Source organism: Phalacrocorax aristotelis, chromosome Z, assembly GCF_949628215.1.
Source record: "Phalacrocorax aristotelis chromosome Z, bGulAri2.1, whole genome shotgun sequence".
Taxonomy (NCBI): domain Eukaryota; kingdom Metazoa; phylum Chordata; class Aves; order Suliformes; family Phalacrocoracidae; genus Phalacrocorax; species Phalacrocorax aristotelis.
In genome coordinates, this window is record NC_134311.1 from 68,174,384 (window position 1) to 68,196,645 (window position 22,262).

At 40.6% G+C, this 22,262-nt stretch overlaps 2 protein-coding genes across 5 annotated transcripts in view; one reads left to right on the forward strand and one right to left on the reverse strand.

Annotated features, from left to right (window-relative positions):
* WDR70 (WD repeat domain 70) overlaps positions 1-19,301 on the reverse strand; it is a 160,106-nt gene extending 140,805 nt beyond the window's left edge. Inside the window, exons 1-5 of one of the 3 annotated variants that reach the window (XM_075079540.1) lie at positions 19,214-19,301; positions 16,355-16,417; positions 16,101-16,184; positions 13,714-13,828; positions 9,105-9,330 (exon numbers count right to left, since the gene is read on the reverse strand). In XM_075079540.1, coding sequence (XP_074935641.1) covers positions 9,105-9,330; positions 13,714-13,828; positions 16,101-16,184; positions 16,355-16,373 — 444 coding nt within the window. In that variant the 5' untranslated portion in view covers positions 16,374-16,417; positions 19,214-19,301. Of the gene's footprint in view, positions 1-9,104; positions 9,331-13,713; positions 13,829-16,100; positions 16,185-16,354; positions 16,418-16,510; positions 16,728-18,071; positions 18,386-19,213 lie in introns of those variants that run through there. The other 2 variants (XM_075079539.1, XM_075079538.1) reach the window with 2 other exon arrangements.
* The window catches only part of NUP155 (nucleoporin 155), a 41,286-nt gene continuing 37,853 nt past the window's right edge, over positions 18,830-22,262 (forward strand). The window contains exons 1-4 of one of the 2 annotated variants that reach the window (XM_075079537.1): positions 18,830-19,108; positions 20,350-20,487; positions 20,826-20,922; positions 22,091-22,161. In XM_075079537.1, coding sequence (XP_074935638.1) covers positions 18,973-19,108; positions 20,350-20,487; positions 20,826-20,922; positions 22,091-22,161 — 442 coding nt within the window. In that variant the 5' untranslated portion in view covers positions 18,830-18,972. The remainder of the gene's footprint in view (positions 19,109-20,349; positions 20,488-20,825; positions 20,923-22,090; positions 22,162-22,262) is intronic. The other variant, XM_075079536.1, reaches the window with a different exon arrangement.

Consider the following 22,262-nt stretch of genomic DNA (forward strand, 5'->3'; position numbering starts at 1 on the left):
ACACAGCAAAATGGTATTCAAGATCCTAATAATTTGAAAATAATTGTATCAGGTATTAGAATACAAAAAAAGATAAGCAGGAGGAAAGGAAGGAAGTTCAGTATGATTGTTGTGCGATCTGGACAGTGTTAGCATCAAGTACGTATAGTCCCCTGTATACTGCTAAGTGCCCACCTGCAAATAAGAGATGCCATTGCAGCAGTTATAAAGTATTACATGTGGTAGTCTCACATTCATAAAAATCCAAAGCCATCTTTTAAACAAACAACAGACATTCCAAGAGTCAACAAAATTGCTCTCCAAGGATACCACTGGAGCAGTCTGCAGTTCCAACAGTTTAACATAAATCATCTGTTAATCGAAAATCCTGTGAAGACTTGTTTTGGAACGGAAATGTAACTGCATGTCACTACACTCCTCCTTCAAATATAGCCCTTCCAAACTATTTAATCATCCCCACCATAAATATTTCCAATACTTGTTATCATCCACTTGATTTTCATCTTCATTTGAGCAAGAGTTCTCTATACCTGTATTTCTCATTATTCTGTTCAGAGTATAAACAACTTTTTTGAAAAGATAACATTCACATGCCAGACACAAAGAAAACCTGCTAGCTTCCATTTATATATTCCACAGTGATACCAACAGTGTTGAGTACAGTGTTAGCATTGCTGTTAGCTCCCTTTCCAAATTTAGAAATACTTTATATATTCTAACACTGATAGAAACAATATGCTATTTGTGCTTCTTTAGAAAAGTACATTGGAAATCTGTTGCAACTGCCAACAAAAATGTCATGTAAGAAGGTAGTCACCACTTTCTTTTGATTGTGTAAGCATTTTAGGTTCTCAAAGAATTTAGGTTCTGATTTCAGTCTCTTTACGTCCAAAGAAATAAAGAAAGTAATATTTAGAATAAGATGTTCATACACTACTGCATGAATGGAATTTCCTAACATTTCCAACTATGCATTCTTGTTAAATAATACTATACCGAAAGTATGGTCTTGTGACTGAGATACGCATGTAGAATATGTGCTTAGAAGGACTTAGAATCTTTTTCTTAAGGGGCAGGTCACAGAACTGTACAGCCTCACAGTTACTGATGCCTTAAACATTCCTGGCAGAAAAAAGCCCAAACATTGCTACTCTCCCTTTAAGGGCAGTAGAGGACATTAGCTTCAACAAAATCTTCTGGCTATAAAGAAACCAATGGTCTCAGGAGAAACAGGCATGAGGATCCCATGTTTCAAGCATGGGAGATCTACACCCACAGTGTATCTAGCCCAGAGATGAAGAACACTTTACACCCCTCTTAGCAGTTCCCTTTCCAAATACAGAGTAGTAACAACAGCTCCTAAAGAAGCTTCATACAGGCTCCTTCAAGTCAGGCTGAGCTGATAAAGGGTCTCTAAAGGAGCTAGCAAAGAGTAGACACAGGACCTAAGAAAATCCCTAAACTTCATTAAAAAAGGGCTGAGTAACAATAATTATGTTCTATATCACATTTTATTTAATACTACTAAAGTCACCTCTCTAATTTTTAAGTACCTTTTCAAGTACATATATATGCCTATTAATTTTGTCACATAAGATGATTTCTAGAAACGCTCATAGGACTAAGTACCTATCTGTGGAGGAAACATCCTAAGACTTTCATATTCAGTCATATTGCTAATTAATTAAAATCATTATGCCACCAAAAAGGCATAGTTTGATGTACAGCAGAGAAGTCTTGTCCTTACTACACTCTGCAGAATTGAAAAACAGAGATTTAAGTACATCAGTTTTTCTCTGGGGACAAGAGGTAATCACAAACTCTGAGGCACTGGGTTGGAGAGGAGAAGAGCAAATACCCCACGCCTTTTTATGAAAGACAAACATTCTCTAAGGGAATTACCCTGTTAGCTTCCTCTTGTACATTGTCCATATGATGCTCTCAGTTTCTTATGCTAAGTGTTCCTTCCCTTCCAGCTTCTGACTGACTCTCTCACATTCTTACACTGATCTTTGCTATACAAAATTTAGGGGTTTGATTGTGTTCTTTTATTTTTTTGTGAAGTTGCAAATCTTTTCTAACTCACTTTTGAGATAATCTTTCTCATTCTTTGCAACACCAGTAACCACATCAATGATCTTTAACAAAAATTCCATTACTTGTTCCAAGTTTAATATAAAGAAATCACATTTTTCTGATTTTTACAGCAGAAATACTGTCAAGACCTAAGAACTTATTATGCACATATATGAAAAAATTATTTTTCTTCTGATTATATATGAAGACAACACAACAGGAAATTGAAAGCAATGGTAACTGCTACCTATTTTTCATCATCAACGTATCAATGACTAGTAGTAGCCCAAAAATAATGCCTCTCATCCTCAAACCCATGCTTTTCTGTCTCTGTTGTGAACACAAAAATTGCTTTGTTCAGCTCCCTTTACTTTTTCGTCTTCAGACGAGATGAAACCTGACTGGGTCAATAAGATTGAGCAGTTACCAGGACAGACAATCCTTAGCCTAAATTTTATAACTCCTTAGAACAACTAAAATTTCCCAGTACATTTATTTATTTTTACAACACCAACATTTTTAGCCTGGTACCGTGGCCAAATTCTAATTGGAGCAATTACAGTCTACTTAAATTCTCCATCTAAATCAGCAGGAAATTGCTTTCTTCCATTCCGAACTAATGAGTGTTACTGGTATGACCTGTTAAATCTCTGCAAAAATTTATATGTCTCAAAACAGTTCTAAAACTTGTAATATGGGTACACTATCATTTTGGAAATATGCCCAAATCAGAGGACAGCCTTGGGCCCCTCCAAGGCTGTACTTTTTTCAGGGACATAATTACAACATGATTAGTATCTGTTCAGTATTGCAGAGAGTAGTAGTTCTTCATTCCAAAGAAGAATCAACTGTAACTAAACTCCAGATAGAAGATAAAGCCTTGCAAATCCATCTGGCAAATTCTTCCAACAACAACCTCTATACCTGTTGCTTCAGGTGAGGAAACGTGTCACAAGGTGCTAGTACTCCATTAAGTTCTGGTAAAGATCTTGGCATATTTTCTAATTACATGTAGAAAAGAACACTAATAAATACACTCTTACTAAATAAATGTCTTACTAATGTGTTTTAATAGGTGTCATCCATTACTTTGAAAAATGCTTATGTCCTAGACTTAAAGCTGTCCACCCACCAACCCTGATGCGACTGCTTTGGCTAGTCTCCTGTCCCCCTCCAATCAGATTTTATTTTGATTGTACAAACACCAGATACACCACCAGCACACCTTGCCAGGGCAAAAAAGCTGGCAAAGACTCCACTATATCTCCCAACCTCAAAATTTACCACATGAAATACTGCTCTTGTTAAGAATCTGCCCTCTGAAAAACAAGTTGTTTTTTCTTTTAGAACATCACTGCTTGGAAACAAAAAGCTTTTCTTCAAGTTTTCCAGAAAGGCGTACTTTTCGGGATAGAAACCAAACCTGAAAAGCTTCAGGCTACAGGAAAAGCTCTGCTTCCTCCCTCCCCCTCTCAGCTTGTGACCGCGTGAAAAACTGGCACTGACAATCCAACCAGGTTTTTACACCATTAGGAGAAAAAGTAATAAAGAAAAGCACTGACCACAATTCAAACAGACAACTCTTCATTTTCCTCACTCCCCAAATTAATGCAAGCCTTCCATATAAAAAAGGAAACTTATAACGAGAGGAAAATACCAGAGGGAACTGATAGCGAGTGTACCTATTGTCCTTAAAATACACTTCATACAGCAGTATTCCTTACCCTACTACAAAACAAGCACTATAAAATATTTGTGTAAGTACTTACAAGCATATCGTGCCTTGTTAAGAATCACCACTTCTGGCAGAAATGGAGGTGAATTATACTAAATGAGTAAGTCATTAAATCTAGATATTTATTTGTTAAATGTAACTGTCATCAGTATTAACACAGAATTTCATCAAACACAGGAAAATGCTTTAACAGCTACCACAGAGACTTGAGTATATAAAATGAACTTACATAAATTCAGAGGAAAAAGTAACTCAAGTCAGAATTCATGTATGTAATACAGTATCTATGGCCCTCCTCAAAAATGTGTTTGGTTTGTACCACGTATAAATGTAAATTACAGAAATATATAATACTCAGAAATTAACAGTACTGATTCAAGACGTTCAGCAATTAACTGCTGCTATTCATTTTCCTATAAAAACACCAGTAAGATATGAAATATTCCCATGAAAAATAATAACCACCAGCTACTCCTTCTACCTGATGATTATTCAGGAAAATACCCAACATGAGCTGGGCAGTCCTGGGCCAGCTCTAGACTCAGAAGATGCTAACCTCATAGCACACAATTTGACAAATGTTTCTATTGAGTCTTTCTTAGAAAGCAAAAACAACTGAACAAGCAATGGCGGAAAAACAATGTTCTGTAGTAAAAACCACATCTGAAGTCAGGCTTGAGAGACAGCAGAAAGCCACTAGGGCAAAGCCAGTATTTTCATGGATTTTATGTTGTACAAAGTTCACAAGACTTCAGATTACAGAACTGCTACTTACATAACTATTAAAGAAATATGTGTTTCCTTCAGGGTCAAAAATATAGATACCTGTATTTTAAAGAAGTTACTCCAGCAGCAAAATACAATAACAAAAGAGAGACTGTCTCACAGTACATCTGGAAACAAAACAAGAGAATTATTCAACAGTTTTCTGTTTCTCCTCCCCCAGTTCTGCCCCCACGCGTACCAACCACAGCCTAATGTACAGGCAAGAAAAAGGAACCACAGAGTCTCATAACAGCAACACCTGCCTTCCTTGGGGCTCACAGGATCATACTGTGATCACCAATCGATCAACAGGAAATCAGGAAAGCACAGCTGCTTCCTGATTCCCTTCACAGGAAAGAAAATAACTCAGTTCATGAGCAGCAGTAAGGGGAGGCTCTAGACCCCAAAGGCCTCTGGCATCCACGCTGACACAAAATCTTCCCAGTCATAAATTAACTGTTTAGACTGAAAACCCACAAGTCTCATATTTCTGCTGCTCTGCTTATTCTCAACCAAATCTATTCTAGACTGTTTTGTAACTATTGTCTTAAGTTCAGACAAACTTAAACCACACCAGTATGCAAGCTACCTTTCATTCTGAAACTTTTCATTGGGATCTTTTAACTCTGGTTCCCAGTAACTCCACTTTGTCAAGCCAGTTGTAGCATTATTCAAATACATAAAAATAAAAAATTAATACCACAATCTTGCTGGAAATTAAAACAGCCAACCAGCAAACAAAGCAACTGCTGAGAAAGACAGGTTGAAGTAAAAATCAGTTGTTTCCACACACTGTTTTCCCTTTAGCATTCTAGAGAAGTTTACAGAACTAAAGCAAGAGTTTCACTACATAAGATGCCCACTGCTTTTTGGAGAGAGATAATGAAATTATATTCAGTGCTCAGAATACATAAATTGGAAAGGCATACAAGAAATTATATCAAATTAAAAAAAAAACAACTCACTGGCACATGACAGACATCAAGTTAAACTAATAATCCAGTTTTTTCTAAAATTATTTATACATGTAATAAACTGAATTTAGAGAAGTCAATGCACAAAGCCCTACTAAGGCGCAGCCATCTTTGATGGAGGACAACAAAAAATAGGTACCCAGCACACTATAGCATAGAGGGATAAAAAAGAAATAGATATTTTCTGTTAGGTTGCTGATACCCCCCTCCTCTCTTCATAAACTACCTTTACTACTAAAAGGCCTACTCTGTTCTGTGGAACATATGTAGTGCCTCCAAAAATATACACACTTAAGAGATGTTAGGCATCTTCCTGCAATTTCTCAGTTATTAAATAATACTGTTCTCCCACACTTTTATGATACATAAATGAGTGCTCAGCATTTACTTACCTTCTCCTAAAAGACCTCATTTATTCCATAAATATGAATAAATGAAGGAGTCTGCTACAACTTGGCACTAAAGTTTAAATGGGATTACATTTAGGATCATATAGCACTCACTACTGAGACAAAAGACATGATTATACCATAAACTGGAACACTAGTATGTATAGGACACTTGATTCATGTGAACTTAGTAAAATTACCCAACTAAAATTACTCAACAAGAGATGTCAAAGGATGCCAGCCTTCCACTGATGATGCAGTAAAACTGATGTTGAATATCTGGTGTATTTCCATGATAGCTTACTTGTCAAATGTGGTAAAACTTTCTTTGATGGAACCAAATAATTTTGCTAATTCAGTATAAGTAGGCAAGACTGTTGCCAAGACACTTAATTAAAAGGTTTATATTTTACTTCAGAATGGAATTACAGCAGACTAAATATATAACGCTTTTTGCTAACTGCAGAAAGTGACATCTCTAACAGACCATGGAACCTGGGGAAAAGTTCTCCCAAATTTTAATCCAGTCTTACAAGAAAATTACTGTCAATCCACAAGCTACTTGTATCAATTCTTATTTGCAGAAGAAAACCCAAGTAATTTCTGGCGTGAGTTACAAGAAAAATTTACATATGTAAGATGAACCACCATTATTTAGCTTATCTGCTAAGTGTGGTTTTCAAGCAAAATTCTCTATGATTTTCCAACACATGCAAAATTCACTTAATTATTAGGAAGAACAATCTGGAGATACTCAGTTTAGATATCAACTTAATTCCTTAAGACCCTCACAAGAAGGCATTCCACAGAAATATAACTTCCTTTCCCCACCCCCACCACTACTGCTGCCTATAGTTCTAGTGTTTTCAAGTCTCCACTGCTTAAGAAAATAAGTAAGGACTTAACAAAGAAACAAAGCAATGAACAATAAAATCTGTGTAGAAAAGATCAGGATGAATAGCTACAAGAGATTTCTGATGTACTTTTGTCAATAATTCAATGAAATATTAGTAGACATTAGGCTTAACTTTGGGTTTAGTTGCCAGGATATAACACGATTTTAAGTTTACACTGTTTTATTTTAGTGTCATATACACTGAAATTCTCTGAGCATCTTGGAGAACTTTTACTCTCCCAAAGATATCTGGCAGGACTTGATTCCCAAGCCTGGTTGATTCTCTTTGTGTGGCTTCAATTATTCAGTGCTATAAGGCAGTTACAAGCTTCAGAAGTGCTGACAGCAGAGCAAAAGATTGTGGTTTTTTTTTCTGGGAAGAGAAATGGGGACAGCTAGGGAGAGCTGTAATTTAGTAGGGCATTCTGATGAGATCCCAAAGAAAGAACTGAACACCTGTGCAGAACAAGCATGTATTTTTTGAGATTTACCACTTCCTAGAACATACATACACAAAGTTAGTAGTTATTGAGAGGCACTTTTAGAAGTTGTTGTTCTTTGTGTAACACATTGTGGTTTTTTTCCAAAAGGACAAGCATATGGGGTCCCTGCAATCTGTGTACACACTAACACTCTGGATGGTACTAAAATAGGTTGCAAAGTACAGGCCAAACTGAACAAGATCAAACATTTCCTTCAGCATCAATAAATGTAAGTACTTTTCAAGACAGGACTGTTATGATCTGCTGGAGAGATTCACGTTTGATAAAATTTCTTGAAAAAGCACTGTATTTTAAGATTTCACTATGAGTTGAAAGTATTTGAACAAGTAGACCTGAGATGGGAGAACAGATAAAAATTGCCAGAAAAGAAGTAGTGACTTTAGTACGACATGATTCACAGCGGCTGAAATCTGATGACTCCATGACAGCCTCAGGAATATGGACTCGCTCCACGGTTAACAGCTAAAAGTTAAGAGAATTCTTGATACAGGTCTATAGTAAGTCATAAGTTAACTTAAGGCTTACAACATTCTTATGGCATGGGATTGACCCGCAGTTGGTTCCCTAAGACTGAACAAGTCGTATGTGAGGTACAGAGGTAATCACAGGAGATATGGCGCTAAAATGTACAGTTCGATAATTAAAGAAATCCATAGGCAACAGTGAATCAAACAGATCAGACAAAGTCATAAAAAACCCTAAGGCATCAGAATTTCCTGTCATTTATACCCTGGGGTGGGGAGGGAAGTGAATATACAAGGTTAGGCTCACTCTAAAAATCAGTTATGTTATTGCTTGAGAAGTTCCTCTCGCTCATTTTAAGTGAGTAGTCTGAACATACCCTTTAAAGTTCATAACATGCAAGGTAAGAGATTTTATAGGAATAAAACAAACTGAACACCTAGTCAAAAATGAAGAGGAATTGACAAGAATCCCTTGAGACACCTGGGAATTTGTTTTTTTAGGATTAGGCTTATATTTATGTAACAGGACAAGGTTTTTTTCTGCTACCAAATGGTTCAAAACAGTGTAAATAGGTAGTTTTTACAGGACTTCTATTCTTGCTACAAAACAACATGGAAACCATCATACAAAATCCACTGCCACAAAATATTCAAACCAGGAAGTTTAGGAGAATGAACATGAAACCATTAAACATTTTATTCAATAGAGAGTTGTCAACTGAGTATCTGTGATACCCAAGTCAGGCTGCTAGGGATTTTATTACTTTTAACATAGGTAGAAAAGACAATCCATATTCACTCTAACAAACCAGTCTGGCACTTATTTAGATTTAGAAAAAAACAAACAAAAAGAAAAAAGCCCTCAGTTACCACAGCTCATTTTCTTATAAGAGTTGGGCACAATTGTTCTCCCTAGATTCAAGCCCATCTCTGCCTCCTCTTTCTTGTAAAAAAATTCTACACATGCGTTGGGAAACAACCATATGAAATATTCATATAAAACACTTATTTATATATAGTTCTTTCATAATGTGAAAACAAAGCAGAGTAAACAATATATATTAATGGATGATTGATTTCACTTGAGATTCACATGCATGCTTTTTTTTAAAATCCTGGTATTTTTAAATAAAAGAAATTATTTGCATTTCTTGAATAATCATTTGAAAAAACACAAAAGACAAGAACACCCTGCATTTCGAACAAGTCATACTTCACTGGAAAATTCAATCATAAAGGAAAGCATGCTTATAAATCAGTCTATACAAAGCATTAAAACATTAAAGAGGAACAAAATACTTACATTATCTTCCTCCTCTGTATCATCATTGTCATTATCGTCATCACTATCCTTGAACCCAGGTGGAAGTGGTGGCCCAATGAATTCTTCTTCTTCTTCATCATCATCATCATCATCACCATCATCATCAGTATCCTCAGCTGGACCTTGAGCAGAAGTCTGAGATTGCATGGAAGGACCAGTTAACTGTTCATCTGAGCTATCTTCACTTTCACTACAGGCTGCCTCCCTGCATGGAAAAATTTTGAAAAATTACTATTTTAGAACATCGGCACTTCCATAGGAATTTTCAGATAAAGGATGTTGAGTGCTGTTGTAAATTTGTAAACACTGAAATTAGCAGCAAAATGTAAACTAATTTTTATTTACAGAGTGTAGGCCCACCATCATTTTGAAAGCATAAACAAAGCTTCAAAAAAGGAATACCATAGTGACATACAGACCAAAAAAATGGATGAAATAAAACAAAGAAAAAGTTGGATTGTAAAAACTACAGTTCCACATCACTAGTATGGATTTGAATATTGCTTAGAAACTAATGGAATACATTATTACAGAGCATTTTCAAGATTCTACTAGGAGTCGCTTGTGCAGATGCTCTGCACAGAACTCAACAGTAATCGCCCAGGCTCACAAGCAGAGTCAGAACACAAAGCATGGCACTTGCCCTGTAATGCTGGTAAAGAATAACGAAATAAGGCACTTCCAACCAAATATTTGATACTGTCACAAATCTAGATTCTAAAAGTTACATTAAATTATCATTTTGCTGTTGTGTGAACACATTATGTTTGGCAATGGAAAATTTCTGAAAAGCAGAACTATTTAGTCCACGTCGTTTCTACAAAATAAATGCGCTCCCTCTGCTGGTAGTTGTCAAGTAGGCAGCGTTCTCGCTGGCAGAAGGTATAAAGGGGATAAGCAGAAAACCTTGCCTTGTGACTACATCATTATGATACCTTGCAGTGGAAATCAGACATTCCTTCCCAATTCAGTGAGATAAGCTCAAATGGCAAGACTTGGTTTGGGAGCTTATATTTTAAGAGGGCATAACTGAGTTTTTAAGCAAGCAGACTGCAAAAGATAGTTTAACAAAGAAAATTTTGAAAAAGACTACAGAGTTATTGTACAGGTTTTTGGTTGTTCTTTTTTTTAGTTTACATTATCACTTAAAAACTATTAAAAAAACACACAAGTTTAAGAACATAATAAAGGATTAAGAAAATATGTTCTAAACTGTGTAACTGTGACAGAGAATGCAGCCCCACACTGCCCCCAACCCAGCTGTACACCAAGCAGGTAGTTAGGTTACACAGCAAATATTTGTGCTGGATAGGCAATTCAAATTCTATTTTAGGAAGAAATCAAAACAAACTAAAATGGACATGAATTAGGTCCTCAGATGTTACAGTGATGAGGTTTGCATGCCTGAAAGCTTGTCTAATTTTCCAGCTATATTTACTAGCCTAATAAAATATATTACCTCTACATATGAACTTTGGTTTTCATAGGGATGAGAGACATTTGAAGACCTAGGTCAAGACTTGATTATCTAATAAATCTAACTCAAATAAAAAGAGTTTCTCTTACTCTGCGACAATGGGGCAATCAATATCCTTTTACCAAAAGGAAGCTTTTGCAGCATGTGGGGAACAGGTTGGGACCTTCAGAGTTCTTCAAGTTAGGTATCCCCAGAACTAACAACTTCACAATACCATGTGCAAGAGTTGTGTTTTAAGAGCCGATATGCATTCCCAGTCTAGCAAGCCATGTATCTTTTCCCCAAAAGCCAAGCTATTTAATTAGATTTGGAATGGAACCAAATATACGCTCTAGCTGCCAGCGAGAAGAATGTATACAACGTAATGATTCAAGGAGGCCCTTCCAATCCTGGAAACCCAGATTTTCAGATCTTTCTATAGATAACACCTAGCTTCCTTCCTAATTACCTATCATCATTCCCCCACTTTCTAGGAAGGATAAATCGATCAAATCAAACACAGTATTTTGAGGGGCAGTGGAATCACTCTGCATATGAAATGGTTAGAATTGCCCGGCTATTTCTCACCACACTCCAAGCCTGTGGAGTAAGTGAATGTGGCCTCCCGTGACCTCATCACCCTTATTGGATGCAAGCCATGGGCTAGAAAAACAACCCACAGAAAAACACAGAACTGAGGCGGGACAGAACGTCAGGGGCACACCTGGAGCCCCGAAGCAGGAGAGCACGCTTGTCTATGTTTATACCATACGTGGAGCTAGTGTGATAGAACACATTCAGAGGTGGAGAGAAGGGAAAAATACTAGCTCAGGAGGCAGACTATATTAAGGCTGCTCTTTTGTGAATAAATGGCTTTTTGGCCTTGCTTGTGTATGAATATGGAGTCCGTGTCATGAATCGCCACAAAAGCTTGGCAGGCACAGCCAAGTACTCTAGCTACAGCTATTGGTATCCTCTGTCCTGACTGGAAGAAGTTAAACATAAGAACATCCCAATGCAGCCAGACCAAAAGCCCACCTTCTGACAGCAACTGGGAGTGGTGCTGACAGAAAGGACAAAACAGGTGGCACTTCCTTCGACTTTCAGCCTTAAAGTCTTACTCTACCAGAGGCTGTAAAGAAAGAAGAGCCAGTTTGCCAGCCCCTTTCCCAGAATTCAGAGAAGTGTAAGGAATTATTTTTTGCCTTTCCTCATTAATTCCTCATTAATGGAACAAGCTGTAAGAGGAAAAAAAGGGAAGCTGCATTAGAGCATGGATGGCACACAGAGGAAATAACAATAAACATTCTGAGAGTTGCACAAGCATGTGGGCATATCCCCCCATGTGTTCATTCTCCTCACATCATCCACTCTATTTCTCAGCGTTTTTGCTTTTTATATAGTAGCAGAATCTTTCATTTCACAAAGCATTATTATTGTACTTACGCATAAATACTTCAGTACCATAACTATTGTAAACATTTCTCTACAGCAAAGTAGCTCAAAAGCAAAAAGAATCAGTAGCTGTTCTTCACATCTTTTTGGAGTGACCAACCCCTTTTTAATAACTAATGAGTATGAGGTCTACTAGGGTAACTGATATTACTTGGAATTTTAAGAAAAGTAATATTCAGGAAAGTGTTGCTACTTTCAGAGAATAGAACAACCTATATACTAAAATCTACATTATAAGAAAAAACTACCAAGAGTCCTACATTTCAGACTTAAATTGTCAGTTGTAGGATTGCTCCTCTGAGTTAAGGCTGCGTCACAGCAACATGTCTCCTTCACTAACTTCCTGTTTTTAGCACTAAGTACTAAACTAAATACTATATTTAATGAGGAAATACAGGTATTCCAGGAGAGCTTTTCATGTCGTGCCTTCCCTTCTCAATGCTTAGTAAAAGCAAAAAATAAAAAAACCAAAGAAGCCTTAATATCAGCAGAACACTGAAAGGTATTTTTTATCTTCCTTTATACAGAGTCCTTGGAGTTCTCTTCTGTCAAGTCCATTAGTGAAATAAGGTGATCACGGAAAGGCTCCACATCACCTGACTGCTTTCCACCTTACCATTTAATTGATTCTTTATATTAAAGTCACCCATATACAATACACAATCACATGACATTCAAATTCTTGTGATCCTTCTTTATTTCACCAGATAGGATTCTAAGATCATCAAAGGCAAATGGGAGCACAGAATATTTTTCGCTCGTGCACAAGACATAACACAGGATCTATAGGGCAGTATGTTGTGCGATCAGTTATTTCAGTGAGGCTGCATGGCTCATTCAAGTTTTCCATAAAGCAACAGGCAAAAAGTAAATTTTGTAACAGAAGTTTGTTCACGCTTTGAAACGCTACAAGTTTTGGCTATAATAAACTACTACATATAGACTCTATCAGCCCATAAGATACATATATATTGGTCTGCTAGAGTCTTGTATGGGTTACTAGACTTCCACAGACACAGAAACCTAAAAATTTACAGTGCGCTGATCTCTGCAATCCCTGCCACACAATGAACTTGTGGGCCCCCCATTACCTTCAGCTACCTTTGATTTACCAGCATTTCAGAATTCAAACTGTCAAAGCAGTATCATTTATTATTTGTCAATAACAACAAAAAAAAAAAACATTGGCAAGTTTCAGAATAAATTTCAGACTGCACTCAAACCAAAATGTCTTCTCAGCCCCACCACTACTCCATACAATGTGCATAGAGAGGTTCTCCACCTACCTTGGTTTCTTTTTCAGCAGCCGTGAACAAGTATATTCTATCTACAGGTGGGAACAATAGCTGCTCATTAAGTCAATACATATAGATTTTTTTAAAACCCACATTGTTGTTATTTTTTTTAAAAGAAAACATGCCAAACAGGATTATGGAGAAGACTTCAAAATTAATTATTGAATATACATAATGTTGATATTTACAAATACTGACACATCTTTAAGAAAGCATAGATTAAAAAAAATTGAAAAATCAGTACTTCCAATGAAACACTTCAGATAACATACACACGTTCATGCAAGTTAAATGACACTTATGTTCTCAAAAAAAAAAAGCCACCCAAAACCCTGTTCAGATATGAATGCTTTACATGGAATTGCCCACCATATCTAAGTACCTTTGGGTTAATCTGGACCCAGCTTCCGCTGCACTGGATGCTGAAGCTGATGAATCAGTGCATGGACTTCTAAACTCCTTTTCAGCCTGGTCTTCCTTCTCTCTTTCACGAGCCTCTGAATACAGAGAGCACATAAATGACAAAAAATCAAGACTTTTAGAAAATAGTAAAACTAGAGAGTTGCTGCGGACAGTAAACTAGTTTTCTTCATTTTCAGACCTATATAAAATATTTGAAAAGGTAACAGAAAATAAAGGATTTCACCTGAATATAGATTACTCTTCCACATAAATGAAATTTCCATTGCTACTACAATAACTCAGAAAAACAAAATGTCACAAAGAAAATGAAAACACCTTCCAGTTGGTAGTTTGTACACACCAGCAAGTAAGTTGATCATATAAGGATGCTGATATTTTAATATTTTCAACGCTATCTAAAACAGCATGATTACTTCAGAGAGTTCTTGAAGTTTTCATAGTGCAGGGAAATAAATCAGTACATCAGTATGCACGGGTGTAAAGTGAACACTAAACATGATTTATGGAGAATAAATACAAAGAGTTGTTTGTATTAAGATTTTATTCCCACTTCACTTACTGAAAAAATAATCCCTGTGGAACAGTGCAACAAAATCAAAATAAACAGAAACTTCCACTTCCAAGTATAAATAAGAATAGTGGGATTATGTCAGGGTGACAGATAAAGCTACTGTATTTCTAAAAGCGCTGGAATAACTTCAATTAAGCAGAGAAAAGTTACTTTCTCTATATACAAGAAACATCACTTTCTTTTTTTGCTCACTATTAATTAAACTAAAAAGAAAAACAAGTTTTGCAGCAAAGCTAGGAAACATTATCCTCTGAAGAGAAATACAAACACCTGCAAGATACAGAACCAGGAAACATATTTTGATCTCAGTTCTTTTTATCTATAATTTGGGTATCAGAGGAGACACTTCCAATAGTTATCAAAGGTATTCCAAAAAGCTAGAAGTCAACAATGTATCTGAATAAATCTGAAAATAAAACGCTCACTTTACCCTACTCCCACAAAAAGCTGTAAAATATATACTACTTTGATTACTATAATCTGAACAGCAGAATTTGTTCTGAGTTAAACAGCTGAATTACACACAAAGCTTTGCCATTTTTGGTAAAATGATCAACCTTATGAACAACAAAATGCATTGTGCTTCCTTTATGGGTAAGAGCCTAGAAACCTTTGGCAGTAGGGGTGAGAGAAGGGTCACATTCAAAACACAGTTCAAGACGTCTTGACTTAAAGACATTATGGTTTTGTAATTGCTTACTGGATTTCTCCTAAACTAAAAAATGGTGTAAGCAACTGGTCTCTCATAAGTAACGATAGTCTAACCTGAACCAGTATCAAAAAGTTTCCAACATGGAAACATACTGTTGTGTTTAGATTCAGCCAACACAAAGAAATCGTCCAAAACAAGTCTTGGAATCCCTTGTATATTTGAATTTCACAGTGTCTTAAAGTCCACAAAGTCAATGAGCCTTCGCAGAGGTCTGTCCTTACAGTACTGTACAGAATCAAAACAATAAAAACAACCAACATCATAATTATCTCATTCTTTCAGAGAAAATTGCTTTCTTCATGATACAGTGCTTCAAGTCTACTAAGTTCACAAACTGCAACACTTCAGAGAGCAGGTTAAGTGTAATCTAGCAGGACAGAAGCTGCTTAGCCACGATGGCATCACATTTAAAAAACAATCCCCACACATTCTGCACAGACTGTCTAAGCAGAGGGAGAAAGCATGAACATTTGGGCTGGCAAAGGGATTACTAGAACATACCCGAGAGTCTCCCAAGGACCTCCTTTGGAATGGTGCTTGCTTAGATACAGTCACCAAAAGATACAATTTTCTCCATTCCTCACTCTCAAACCACCACCTTGAAAACTCACCCAAACACAGCACAGCAGAAGACAGAGACAAATTTGTGGGCTGCTACATAACCTGCTGTTTGGTACAAGACACAAATTTCTTCCTGTTACTCTGTCCTCTCTAGATTAAAGCTGCCTGTACCAACTTTCCTCCCAAAACAGATACACATATAAGTAAAAGAAAAAAGTCTTGTGTTCAAATCCACCTTTTTCCTGTACCTGCAATCCATGCCTCATAAGAGGAACGTTATGCATGCTCACTGCTTTTACATACTTGGACAACACACGTAAATTAGTAACTGTGCTATATGCCCAGCACCAAACTGTTTAGGATTGTCTTACTTGGAAAAAAAAAAATGCATTTGGTTTCCGTTCTCTTGACAGCCAGCCTGAGACACTTTAAACGTCACCCCAAAACAGAAAAACAGAACACATTTTAAAACGCATTCGCTGACTAGACTCGCGTTTCTTACCCAAGACCTTCCTGCTCCTCTCCACAGCCGTTCTTCTCGTTTGCTCAAACATGGCTTCGAGGTCGAAAGTCCGAGCTTTCTTCCCTGAAAATGAAGAAAAAGGAGACTGGAACAGCCTCTCTGCGGCTGGCGGCAGGCACGACCGCTTCCCTTCCACCTCTACCCCCCCAACCCCACCTCCCCGGGGCTCCCCGCCGAGACCCGCTGGCCCCAGCAGCCGCCCCCCGCGCCCGCCGGCCCGCGCCGTAACGCACCGAAGCCGGAGAAGCCCATGGTGGCCGCCAGCTCCGGGTCGGGTCCGCCCAGCACCCCGGCGTCTGCAAAAAGAGGGGAAAAGAACACCACCGGGGTCAGCCGGGGTACGGTGGCCGGGCTCGGCTCGTCCCGTCCCGCACCACCCCGCCGCTCACCGCCCTCCGCCACCGGCTCCATGCTGCGGCTGCCCCGGAACCACAACACGCCCCCGCAGGAAGCGCCCGGGACGCCCGGTCGCCAGCGCCGCCCCTCGGCCGGGCGCGCCGCGCCCTTCTGCCGGCGCTGCTCCACAGGCCGCCTCTCAGTCCAGCTAGAATGGCAGAGTATCTCGAGTTGGAAGTGACCCATCAGGATCATCGAGTCCAGCTCCCTGCACCTCACAGGGCCACCTGAAAGCTAACCCTATGACTAAGACCGTCATCCAGACACTCCTTGAACTCTGACAGCTTGGTGCCCTGGCCACCTCCCTGGGGACCCTGCTCCAGGGACTGACCACCCTCTCAGTGAAGAACCTTTCCCTAATGTCCAACCTGAACTTCCCCTGATGCAGCTTCACTCCACCTCCTTCACGTCCTGTCGCTGGTCCCCAGAGAGAGGAGACCAGCACCTGCCCCTCCGAGGAAGGTGCAGGCTGTGATGAGGGCACCCCTCGCCTTCTCTCCTCCAAGCTGAACAAGCCAAGTGACCTCAGCCGCCCTGCCTCAGTCTTGCCCTCGCGGCCTTTCGCCACCTTGGTCACCCTCCTCTGGGCACACTCAAATGGTTTGATGCCCTCCTGACACTGAGGCGCCCAGAACTGCACACAGTGCTCGAGGTGGGGCCACACCAGTGCTGTGTAGAGTGGGACAGTCACCCCCTCGCCTGGCTAGCTGTGCCGTGCTCGATGCACCCCAGGGCATGGCTGGACCTTTCGGCTGCCAGGGCACAGCGCTTGTACCCAACTTGCCACCAGCCCAAAGCCCCAGATCTCTTTCTGCAGGGTGGCTCTCCAGCCTCTCATCCCCCAGTGTGTACGTATAACTAGGACTAGCCCATTTCAGATGGAGAATCCGGCACTTGCTCTTATTAAATTTTATTCAGTTGGTGATTGCCCAGCTCTCTAGTCTATTCAGATCTCTCTCTATGGGCTCTCCACCCTTGAGGGAGCACCCAGGTCCTCCTAGTTTAGTATCATCATAAAACTTAATGTATATATGATTCCTGCATCCAGATCATTTATAAAAACATTAAAGAGCACTGGCCTTAAAACTGAGCCCTGGGGAACCCTGCTGGTGACTGACTGCCACCTTCTCAATGTTTAGAAGACACAGGGAGAATTTCCCACTTTGCCATGTAAATCCTGCTGGGTTTGGGGCTTAACTTCAGGTTCTCCATTTGGAAAGCAGAGAAGAGAGGGTCTCCTTTCTCGTGCCGGGTGCCTCTCCTCTAGACAAAGCTTTCCAGAATGGGCACTGGACCAATCCGGGAGCAGAAAATCAGTGCAGCCAGGGCAACAAACGTGATTTACAAACCAGAGCCATTCCCTGAAATCCAAGTTTCACTGAGCCCTCCTCCGAGACCTCCTACAACAGTTTGGGAATTCCTATGCTGTCCAGAGCAGACACATCACTTAACAGAGGCCCAGCCCTGGTGAGTTAACGATCTGATACACTCCCTAGGATTTGGCATCCCAAGTTCTGGAAAAACAGCACCCACACCAGGTCAAAAGCGACTTACTCTGCTTCCACACCTTGGCTCCAGAGGTGCTGTGCATGCCTTTGGAAGGGAGTCCCCTGGCTGCTTTTGGCATAGAATGAATCATAAAATCATAGGATGTCCCAAGTTGGAAGGGACCCACAAGGGTCATCGAGTCCAACTTCTGTCCCTGCAGAGGACAACCCCAAAATTCACACAGGTCTGAGGGCATTGTCCAAGTGCTTCTTGAACATTGTCAGGCTTTGTGCCATGACTGCCTCCCTGGGCAGCCTGGTCCAGTGCTCCACCACGGAGCACTTCCACCCACCACGGAGCTTTCACTTTCACCACCATACACAAAATCTCTGTGAATCATCATGACGTACACAGTCTTTCCACAACATCACACCAGGCTCGTAGTATCGCGTATCTATGACTGAGCTGTCACAGAGCCCCCGGCCCGCCCGCCCAGGAGGTGCAGCGACCGCCGAGCAGTCCAGGCCGCGCACCGCGAACAGGAGCGGCTCCCCACCGCCCTCCTCGGGCCGCCCGGTGCCGTTGAGGGCCGCCACGACCGACCCCGCCCGGCCTCCACGGACGGCGCGGCGGCCCGCCGGGTCTCGGGGCCCCCCGGCGAGGCAGTGGGGCCCCCCCGGCGAGGCAGTGCAGCCCCGACGCGGCCGTCGCAGCCTGCCCGCCTTCAGCAGATCCTCTCCAGCCCTGCCCCGCGCCCCTACGGGCGCTCCCCGCCGCCTCTCCCGGAAGCGTCCCCTCTCTGCTGGCCGGCGGAAGCGGCGATCGGAGCGGAGGAACTGCGTCGCGTGCGCAAGGCCTGCCGGGATTTGGCGGGTGCCGAGCTCGCGCCTCGCGGTCCTACGCCGAGCCGCTTATCGGCCCCGGTCCCACACCGCCACCGTCCTCCCCCGCCGCTATCGCCATCGCTATGCCCGCCGCCATGAGCCCCGCGGCGCCCACCGCACAGGAGGCGCTGGAGATCGCGGGCCGCATCATCGACCGGCAGATCCAGGATGATCGGTGCTACCCGGACCTGTCCGAGCTGCTGGCCGTCCCCGCGCCCGGTGAGGAGCACGCTGTGGCCCCCAGCCGCCCCGCTGTCCCCGCCGCCCCGCCACCGTCGGCAGGGCGGCACGGCCGGCCACGCGTGGCGGGCACCGCCGCCTCACCTTGACGGGCACTTCCCTGGCAAGGCCCAGGTGACGGCGGCTCCGGACTCTGCCTCCTCTGGGACGGTGGCAGGGCTGAGCCCCGCTGCTTCTCAGGCACGGGGCCGGTGTGTGCGTGTGTCGTGTAGAGGGCGCTTTGGTCCGTGGGTGAAAGTGGTGGGTGTGGGATGTCGCCGGGGCAGGGGGAGCGCTGCAGGAGGAATGGGCTTGGGTTGCTCTCTCGACCCCGTGTCCCTCCAGAAGGTGGAGGAAATGGCACTTCCTTTCCGTCCTGTCCATTGGGAACTCTCTGTCAGAATGCTCGTAGAGTCACTAAGTTAAAGGGAGCCTGAAAATCTCTTTTTGAGTGACTCATTTGTCTGTAGCTGCATGCCATCTGTAGTTATGGTGTAAGGTATACCTCTTCTCAAACATTTATTTTATTGTCCTTAAAACATCAAGGCAGCATTTCCTACTTCATTGGTGCCAGGTGTCTGGCAAAGTGGGCTGTGGAGAGGCATTGTAGAGCTGTAGGTGACCTAATTAATATAGGTCCAGCATACAAGCAAAGAGTATCTGTTTTCTGTTATATACACAATGTGATGTGCATGGCCAGAGTGTAACTGCTGTAGCAGCATCATGCACACACATGACATAAAGTAATGGATATATATGGGTATTTTAACTTGATACTGGGAGCACAGATGAGCTTTTCTGGGCAAAGGAATATGTTCCTGGGTTGTTCATGTGGCATATTTAATGTCTGCCCATACTATGAAAAAACAGTTGGAGAGTATCACAGTAAAAATGGGGTAAAGAGTAGGCTGGGATCCAAATGAGTTATTGTAAGAGTTTGTCTGCCTATCTGTTTGCTCATGTCTGATTTGAGGTTTAGATTTATTGCTTATAGTCCTGCTCCTACAGAAATATTTGTTCACGCGTGTCTCATGAGTAGGAATATCTGTATCTGTAGTATCAAGGCATTTTTTCCTGCATAGTCTAAGGGCCTGCATTATTCATCTAACATAAAATAGGAAATGCAATTGGTCTAATTGAGATTTCAGAGAGAGAAATAGAGAAAAAGAATGTAAACCTGTTTTTTTCAATTTCTCATGCTTTGTAAGAAGCCTGGTCTTTTTTGTTGTTGTTAATTGCAGGTAGCCCTACTGTTTCTGGTATGTCAGATATGGATTATCCTTTGCAAGGACCGGGTTTGCTGTCAATACCTAATCTTCCAGAGATCAGCTCAGTCCGCAGAGTCCCGCTTCCCCCAGAGTTAGTGGAGCAGTTTGGACGTATCCTTATGAAAAGTAATGTGTTAGGTTGTATAAGTCATAATACTAGAAATGAACTTTTTTTTTCCATAATCTTCCCCGATCTTCCTGTCAGACTCTCAGTAACAAACTTCGATGTTGTTCACATACCCTTCATAAGACTACAAGTGGTAACAAGGTCCATTTCTGTAGATTCCTTGGTGGAATTAGTTTCTGTATGAAGTACTTTGAAGGTTTATGGTACATAGTTTGTATACTACTGTATATAGAGTAATATTAATTTTTTTTAAAATGCTCCAAAGGGGATTTTGCCTTTGATAGCCAAAATGCGTTTAGTCCTTACATCAGCAGTACTTCAGATATGCAGTGCAATTGTATGATGGGAGTATTTCCAGAAATCAGCAGAGCTTGGCTGACTATCGACAGTGACATTTTTATGTGGAACTATGAAGACGGGTTTGTAGAGAACAGATTCCTGATGATATTTTATTGGTGTTGTGCCAGAATTAAGCGATCGCAGAGTGGGAGATTGTTTACTGGTAGCACAGAGGAGTGCTACTCAGTTTGACTTACCTTGATTCCTTCTAGGTTTAACTAAAACTTTTGAATGGTAAGTGTTAAAGGATTTTTAAGAGTTAGTAATACTGCTGCCAAATCATCTGGAGAAGAAGGAAAGGAAAATGCATTTGCTTAGGGTAAGACATAGTTAATATCCTAAAGTTATTGCTGTATTGTGGAAGGGCTTTGCTTATGCCAAAAAAGTGGAAAAGAATTATGCTAATTGCCTAACTTTTCTAAGTAGATTTAGTAAGTACTCTGATGCCTGTACAGTGGCCAGTCATTCCCACAATGGTAAGTAATACAGTATTAGTACTTTGAGTATTGTGATTGAACCTCTACTGTCTAGCTTATTTTAAGGATGCCTAAAACTGGAAATAATTTCATTATCTTTTCAAATGGCAGTGATGTGTTTATAATTTACAGGTTTGCTTCTTCATTTGCCTATGTAGTAAAAATTCTTTTAGTAAGAGTTACTTTATGCATATTCTTGCATTTCCTGAGAAGACTGAAGTTCAGGTTATGGCTCACATAGCTCCTATCCATACATTTACATTGTGTCACAGTGCCTTAAATACCTTCCCCAAATAAAACCACACTGCATGCTGTTAATCATAAGGTGCTGGGGAGCAGGCTGGGAATTCTTGCTTTAGATAATTTTCACGGGGGAAAAAAATCATATGTGTTCCTCTCTCTTTATGGTAAGCAACATTGCAGATCCTGTATTATGTAATTCAGTAGACTGTATGAATTAACAAAATCTAGACATATAAAATACTGCAGTTGGGTTTCAGGTCTGAAACAGCTAGAGGGGCTCCAAGCCACTCAGATGATTGCCTGTATAGTTTTGCTGTGAAACTCCTCTGTCATTCCATTCTGCTGGACCTGCTTTCACTGGAAGTAAAAGATGTAGATGGGTTCAGAGTGTTACGATAAGTATTAATTATTTTTAAATATGTAGAATTTGATTTTATTTGCTTTGTTATTATGTGGTACTATGTGACAAGTTTTATGAAGGCTTGGTTTTTTGTTGTTTGTTTTTTTAATTTTCCTTGTTTGTTGACAGGGGAGATCTGGCTTATTTTGATGGCCTTAGTGAAACTATACTTGCAGTGGGTCTTGTAAAGCCAAAGGGAGGTAAGGAATGTATGATAGTCACTGGAATTAGGCAGTTACTAAACATTCTGTGTATGTTTTTTTATATATGTGTATGTGAAAATCAGTAGGTTTTGTGTGTG